Source organism: Elephantulus edwardii, unplaced genomic scaffold (assembly GCF_000299155.1).
Source record: "Elephantulus edwardii isolate Elephantulus edwardi_28Jun2011 unplaced genomic scaffold, EleEdw1.0 scaffold00015, whole genome shotgun sequence".
In the NCBI taxonomy this organism is placed as follows: Eukaryota; Metazoa; Chordata; class Mammalia; order Macroscelidea; family Macroscelididae; genus Elephantulus; species Elephantulus edwardii.
The window spans coordinates 1,005,424-1,013,827 of NW_006399765.1; the positions used below are offsets into that span (position 1 = coordinate 1,005,424).

Consider the following 8,404-nt stretch of genomic DNA (forward strand, 5'->3'; position numbering starts at 1 on the left):
GTTATGCATCAGAGAGTTGGACAATGACTAGGGAGGACAGAAGTAGAATTGATGCCTTTGAGCTTTGGTGTTGGAGAAGAGTATAGAGGGTACCATGGACTTCCAAGAAAACAAACAGATTCATCCTGGAGAGGGTTAAACCAGGCTGCTCCTTGGAGGCAAGGATTCTGAAGCTTCGTCTGACATACTCTGGTCATGTGGTAAGGAGAGACAGGTCCTTGAAGAAGGACATCATGCTTGGGAGGGTGTAGGGCAGGAGCAGGAGGGAAGGCCCTCTAGGAGGTGGACTGATTTGCTGACTGGGGTAATCAGGATGAGTGTGTCAGAGACAATGAGATTGGCACAGGACAGAACAGGATTTAGGTCTGTTGTACATAGGGTTGCTATGAGTCGCAAATGACTCGACGGCACATAACAACAAACAGCAACACTTTTGTTACTTCTTTGTGATTAACAACATATATAAGAGCATCTTAAAAAGGCTATAATATATAAATAAAGGAAATAATAAAAAAGGAATTTTTGAAACAATTTTAAAAATTCTTAAGAGAATAATTTACATTCATTTTAAAGAATGCAATATTCCATTGGATAAGAAGACGATATAATCTTTGAAGAAATCATGGAATGTGACAAAAAATAAGAAATACATTTAAGAAGCCCCATTCCAAAAAAGGATTTATCCATTTAATATCTACAGTCTCTTTCTCAAAGATAATGCTCTTATCACTCATTCTACCTGTTTAGTATAAAGATGTCAATTTGAAAATGGCTAGTCTGTATAATAATACTGTTACAACTCAACAGTAGCAAATTAGTGACCATATAACAGCAGTATTTTCTTTTCAATACAGCTTTAAAACTCTAGCCCAAATCTTAGATTTGAACTTGAGAATGTTTTCTTTATCCTTTCTGACATTGCAGAGGAGGAAGGCCCTATGCCTCCTATCTCTGCACTGGATGCCATCTTTAATGATGATATATAGGGGTCCTTTCCCCTGCACAGTGGTGGGGGGTCAAACATCTGACACCTCCTGCCTGAGTATCAACAAGCGAATTATAAACTGTGTCAATCGGAGTTAATGTAAAGCTGTAATCCTCTTTAACAAGAGATCAAATCACTGCCATGAGTTATGTTCATTCTGTAATCTGATAAGGAAGAGAGGGAACCTCTAATAAAAGAGTAATGGGAGCCTTTAATGATGCTGGTAAAAGGTAGCACCAGTTAAAATATTGCTCTTGTTCCTGCTGATTAGATCAATGTTGCATATTTGCCCAGACTTGTTTCTCCTGTCACAATAACCCGTGTCTTCTTAGGAGATAAGAAGCCTCAGAGAAAACATCTGTATCTTAGCCATTCTTGCTTGTAAGTTTTCAACACACTGAAAATGCTCTTTGGAAGGTACTTTTGGGGTTATTAGATAATGCACTTTTAAAAAAATTTTATTTTAATAATTTTAATGAACATTTACAGAGATTTTGGATTTCCATTCATTCTTTGCTGCACTTCTCTCTCCGCCTAGCCCTCCCCCGCCTCCCTGCAGTTCGCTCCTCTCTTTGAAAAGTAGAAGAAACACTCCCTCCCTGGTACACAATCCCCCTGCACTCCTCCCACCGCCCCAAGTACATTCCACTATACAACCTTAATTGTGGACTCTTAGATAATGCACTCTTAAATGTTGAGCAAGTATCAGGGACATTTCACCATGACTCAATGCACATTCTTTACTAAATAAAAGGGGGAAGAATGCAAAGGAGTAAAAATAATTTAAGGAATCTCTGGTTTACTTAAATTCTGGGGAAAAGAACATTGTCAGTAGAGAGGGAGAATATGCCCATATTTAGGGTGCAGACCCACACACAAAAATGGCAAGCTGAAGATAAATTGCCTGTACAAATTCTATTATACCAAGGCACCTCAAGAACAACGTGGCAGTGATGTTGACAAAGCACTTTACAAGACTGGATTACATTTGTACATTTCTTTTCTAAAACTCCAGATGTAAAACAATAATGTATTTGGTGCTTAGTACTTAGCATTAAAGGATCATCTCCTTGTTCTTTTTTAATGTCAGCAGTTTCATAAAAGGAATAAGGAAAGTGTTTTTATTTTGGAGGGGAGGACGGAAAACAAGGAGCTGAAATTCTTTTTGTTCCTGTGGAAAATTTAAGTTTTTACAAACCAATGGAGTACCTATAAAACATTAATACTGCTACTATCTATTTTTGTAGTAAGAAAAGAGAGCTACCTAAGAAATGACAAAACTCACTGCTTTTAAAGCACAGAACCCTTCCATTTGGGCATCAAACCTTCCTATAGAGTAAGCAGCTCCTACCGGTTTCCTTTCTCAAATGAAAGTAATGGTCAATTTTAAGAAACACATCTTTATCTCTTGCAAAGGTCTTACTGGTATTCTGTCTTCTCCTTTTCATACTAGGATTTTAATATTTGGCCTACTTTAATACAAAAGAAGAATCAGAGGGTCTAGCAAAAATCCACAGACAAAAATTGAGTCAGTTATTTCCATAACCGCCAAGTCTTGTTAAAACCATTAGGAGAGTATCTGTATGTTTACTTCATCACCTCTCAGTGTAAGAGGATTCCAGGGCACACATGGTGTGCGCATACACACAGAGTTATAAATAATATTGACAATTAAAATATTTCCATTTTTTATGCTGTCAGAAAGTAAACAATAACAAAAGCTTACTGTAAAAAAAATTCTAAACACAGTTTTTCTCAGTGATATGCAAGTAACTGTGAGATATGCCTTCTACTCCACTCGATCCAGCAATAAGACACATGGACAATTTGGCATATCTGGTTCTAGAGCTTCTTATTTTTTGTGACAACTAATTTAAGCTCTGGTGGTCCAGTAGGTAAGGAGTTCCAGCAAATCCAAAGACAAGAGGTTTGAATGCATGAGCTATTGCTTCAAGAGACAAAGATGGACTATCTTCTCCCATGCGATTTAGTCTCTGAAAACCTGTTGTAGGGTGAGCCATGAGAGGGCACCTAACAACAACAATAATCTGAATCCACTTTCACGGCAAAATAGTAAAGTCAAAAAGCATTATAAAAAATTAAAACACCTGAAGTCTCTCTTCACACCACCTCCACTACATTTCCTCATCTATGAGTGTAACTGATGCTGTGTACTGTTGATTCCCACAGACAGCAACCATGTATGTAACTGCCTGATGGGTTTTCTAGGCTATAATCTCTACAGGATCATAAGGTATTTTTCTCTACTACAGTGGCTAGGGTTTTCAATCGCTGACCTAAGGCTCCTTTTAACAGGATGCCCCATACTTTTAGAATTGACAACCGTGCTTAGAAACACATTTGCCACCATTTGCAGCAACATGTTAAGTCACTGGTAACCAGTTTCATTATAAGTGCTAATTAAACACTCACTGTTAGTGTTCATTTTCTTAGGTTTAAATTCCTATAAGTGGAATTTCTGGATCAACAGATTAATATACCTTGAACATTTAAAAAAGCACTGGCAAATTGCCATGCAAAAAATTTTTACCAATTTTACATTCCCAACCATACCATGCCAATGTGTCTGTTCTCTCATACCATTATAAACACTGAGGACTACTAGCCTTTTTATGGTTTCACATTTAAGAGGGAAAAACTTATAATGTTTTAATATCCACTATTTCTCTGATTAATGAAATACCAACAACTACAACAGCAAATTAAGTGAAGTCTTTGTCTTCTGGCCTTTGAAATTTTTCTTATCTTTCAGTTTACTTACTAACATGCTTTGCCTAGTCTTCTATTGAGATTAGAAATCTTTAAAAACTCTTCACATAGAAACACAATATTCCATAGTAAACTCTTGATTGTCCAATTTATAATTTATTACTAATTTTATTTTAGATGTTAATGTGACATTTATGTGAAACATATAATGGTATGATTTCTGTCCTTGGTGTCATGATTATAAAGGCCTTCTCTACTCCAAAATCATAAATGTATTCTCTTACCCATTTCCATCCCCTAGTATGATCCGTCTCTAAGTTAGTATCTTTTTTGAGGAAAAGTAGTATGCAGTGGTACTGATATTTTAATAATTATGAACGTTTCCCATTCCTCAATGATGATGCTTTGTACTATGTTAAGATGAGAAACAAAAACAGTGCAGTAATTGACTATTGCTAGCTTCAGAATCTCGAAAGCAAAGCAGGCCAATCTACTACTTACTACCTCTTTCTAACTTAAGACAAGTAACAAAGCTAATTGAACTATACATTTTGGTATTAGGGGCAGAAAATACTCAATGTAGTTAAGCCAGAACCGACTTGTATCTGGCCTTCCAGTTTTTTTTGAAGCTGTAAACTGAGTGAGAGGACACTGCCCATCTTTTTTCCACTGAGCTACTGATGGATTCTAATTACCAGTAAGGCACAGTCTTTGAGTTAGTAGCAAACCTCCTTACTGACTAAGCCATCAGTGCACCCCAGAGGTAGAGAATGCTAACATGAAACTATCCTACCCATGTATTACTTGAGACTACCCAGACTATGGAGCATAAGCAGTAAGGTGGATGTCTACTTCTGTGTCTTTAGGTAATATAATGGAAATTCAGTACACTCTGTATACTCAGTTCTCCAGCTACAAGACTTGCTTGTTAACAAGTTGCTGCACACTTTTAAATTGACGACGGTGCTTAGAAACACATTTTGCCGTCATTTGCGGCAACGTGTTAAGTGACTAACGTAGATGGAGATCGATGCTAATCATCAGCAACTGGACATCTGAGAAAAAGAACTGGCATGGCTGGACTCTTCCTTTCTCTTCCTATCTTAAACACTAGCTTCATGGCTGATGTAGCTTCAGCTGTCTTGGCACCATGTGGGATAAGCCAAGAGATACTGGCCCTAACATGGTGGAAAAGTAATACCACTGCCAACATCTGCCTAATTTTCCTAGAATTTATTCTGCCAAAAAAAGAGAAAACTTTCTTTATTAATGTCTCTGTAGTTGGGTTTTTTAATTTCAATATCAAGAAGACAAAGATTCTCACCACTGGACCAACTGGCAGCACCCATGATAGAGGGAGAAGAGACTGAGGTTGCTTGGATTCAAAATCAACACTCTTGGCATCAGCAGTCAAGAAATCAAAAGACAAACTGCTCTGGGGAAATCTGCCATCAAGGACCTCTCCAAAGTGCTAAAGAGCAATAATGCCAGTCTAGAGACTAAGGTGTACCTGATTTAGGCCACTGTCTGCACAATTACTTGCTATACATCAGAGAGGTGGACAATGACTAGGGATGACAGAAGAAAAATTGATGTCTTTGAGTTGTGGTGCTAGAGAAGAGTACTGTATATACCATGGACCATCAATAGAACAAACAGGTCGGTCCTAGAGAGAGTGAAACCAGGGAGCTCCTTGGAGGTAAGGATTCTGAAGCTCCATCTCACATACTCTGGATATGTGGCCAGAAGGGACCAGTTTCTGGAGAAGGACATTAGGCCTGGACATGTTGAGGGACACTGCAGGAGAGTAAGACCCCAGATGAGGTAGATTGACACAGTAACTGGGGCAAGGGGGTAGGTGTGTCTAAGACAATGAGACTAGCTCAGGATATGGCAGAGTTCAGAGCTATTGTGCACAGGGTCACTATGAGTTGCAGGTGACTCAATGGTATAAACAACAACAGCCCAAGTACAGCACAAACCTAAATAATCCCAAGTATAATCATTTTCAAATAAAATTCTCATATCTAATATAGTAGCTTTTCAAAAATTGTATGTGAGTGAGTTAGTAAGATTCTAAAAAATAAAGGTCATTTTAAAAGGGTAAACATAAGTCTAAAACCCCCAAATTTATACAGCAATTTTGTTTGTTGCAGTGACCCCTTTGTTGTACAGAGGAAGTATGTGTTCTAGGCAGATCAACTAAATTTAAAAATAAAATAAAAGAACATCAAACAAAAACTTACCAAGACAGCATAGAGACTTACTGAAAATTTTGGTTAGGTTTTCTAGTAATTATGGGAGGGAAAAGTTGTAACAGGGACCCTTGCTATGATGCCAATGACAAATGATTAACTGATAAGAAAAAAATGGAGACAGTGACACGCTGTAGAACAGGTCAATATCAGGCTGTCATGAAGCCATTTGAGACATATAATTAATCTATTACTCACCTGGCATCATCATTCATTGTGGTATGGTCAATAGGTGCCATGAAGCTCAGCAGCTTGTTAAGGACATGAAACCTAAATAAAGCAGGAAACAAACAGGCAACAGTATTAGTAACTATTAACTTAGAAATGGAAACACATTTTCTGCACTCAAAAACTCCAGAACTAATCAAAGAACATTTGGCTCCAGATTAGAGGAGGGGATAGACAATTCATAGGTATTTACTGCTTACAAACAGATTTTCTCCTTTTTCATTAATGCTATAGGAGGAAAGTCTGATAATAGCACATTGTAAATAATACTAATTCAACAGAATAATTTATATCATGGCCCCTAACAAGAATACTTGTACTCTTGATATACTAATCCTTAAATTAAATCCTAAACCTTTTTTGTTACAACAGAAAAAGTAGAGATTTATTTAGAAAATTTGAAAAATAATAACACACAAAAAATGGACAGTCCCTTCATTTATCAGTTACTGTCAACATTCTGATTAGTTGTTAGTTTTACACTGATCCTGTTACAGCATCACAAGTTTGCATTCTCTCTTTTGTTCCTTTATTTTACCTAGCATTACAAGTACACTGCAAAGTACGTGCCATGAATGGATGTTTATGAATATCCATTCAACTGTCTTCAGTTTTCCATTATTATTATTATGATGCAAAAATATCTGTGGATCATGCTTAAGAATGTGTTGTCATTTACTAGTTATAAAAATATGATCTTCATTTTTTAAATCAACAGAAATGTATGGAGAACTTGAAAGTCTTTGTTATTTCCATCCTTTGGAAGTAATCATTAACAACTGTAACTACTAATTTGGCTGTAGCATTTTCTGTAGAAATTTTATTTTCCATAAAAGCGTAGTTCTGGTGGCTTAGGGTAAGGAGTTGAGCTATCAATCTAAAGGCATGTGGTCTGAATCCACTAGCTGCTCTGTGGGAGAAGGATGGACTATCTCCTCCAATACAATTAACTGTCTCTAAAAACTCACTGAAGTGTCAGCTATGGGTTGGTTCTAATTTGGCAGTACACAACAATAACTTAACATTTTCCATGTACAAACAAATATAAACTTGATAACTATTTTAATACTGAAATGGGATTGTAATATCTCTAAAACACTGAACAATTTACCATAATCTATTCTTTCGCATGATTACAGAGTATCCTATTGTGTCAATTATTTATAATTTAATCAATGTTCTCATTCTTAGCATTTATACTATCTCAACTCAAATTTTAAGATCCTATCAATGACAAACTTAAGACTGTTTTATATGTTATTATAAGTTTGTTCATGTTATTTCTAAGGGATAAACTTCAAAATATAAAACCACTGGATTTAAATTATGTTGCTAAATATTAAGTCGGAAATGACTCATAGCTGATCCTCCAACAGGATTTCAGAAACTATAAATTACTTATATTATACACTTTTGCATTGGCAGTACAACTCCTTACCAAAAACCCCCATACTACCCACCACCTAATGTAAAATAAAATCAAGTAATACCAAAATAAAAACAAACACCAAAACCCATACTATTTGGCTATTAGTCAAGCATTTAATTATCTGCACCACCCAGGGGGCTTAAAGTTGTGTTAGAGTATAAATATTCAGGTAACCCTTTTGCTTAAATATAAACACTGTTAATAAAGAAGGGGAGGAAAATGTGCAATGTTGAATATCCAACTTTTTGGTACACTTTTGTTAAAATCACAATAAAAATGTTAATAAATAGATTTTAATGTTTTTAGCATTCACAAACCTTGATTGTCCATCTGGAAAAAAAAAAGAGATCGTATTCTTGTGTTTTTCAAACACTTGTTTAATTCACCTTCTTGAAATTAGTTGTACTATCCAATACAGTGGCCACACGTGTTTGAGCATTTCTATCAAAAATTGGCCTGTGCTATAGTAGTAAATACATATTAGATTTTTTTAAAGCTTAGTATAAAACAATCTGTAAAAAAGTACTAACGATTTTTAAAATCATAAACTGTTGAAAAACTGTTAAAATGAATTTCATATGTAATGTAACTCACATTACATTTTTTATTGGATGCTACAGGTTTGAGGCTTTGAACACTAATGAGCGAAGGCCAGATTATCATCCAGGAAGAGTACAAACAGTCATTGCAAAGACAGAAGAGGAAGAAAAGACCAAAATGGATGTCAGAAGAGACTCTGAAAATTGCACTGGAGCGCAGAGAAGCCAAAGCACAGGG

General features: G+C 36.1%; 1 protein-coding gene across 1 annotated transcript in view; it reads right to left on the reverse strand.

Annotated features, from left to right (window-relative positions):
* The window catches only part of AATF (apoptosis antagonizing transcription factor), a 130,457-nt gene that overhangs the window by 18,560 nt on the left and 103,493 nt on the right, over positions 1-8,404 (reverse strand). Inside the window, exon 11 of the mRNA XM_006881668.1 lies at positions 6,169-6,240. Coding sequence (XP_006881730.1) covers positions 6,169-6,240 — 72 coding nt within the window. The remainder of the gene's footprint in view (positions 1-6,168; positions 6,241-8,404) is intronic.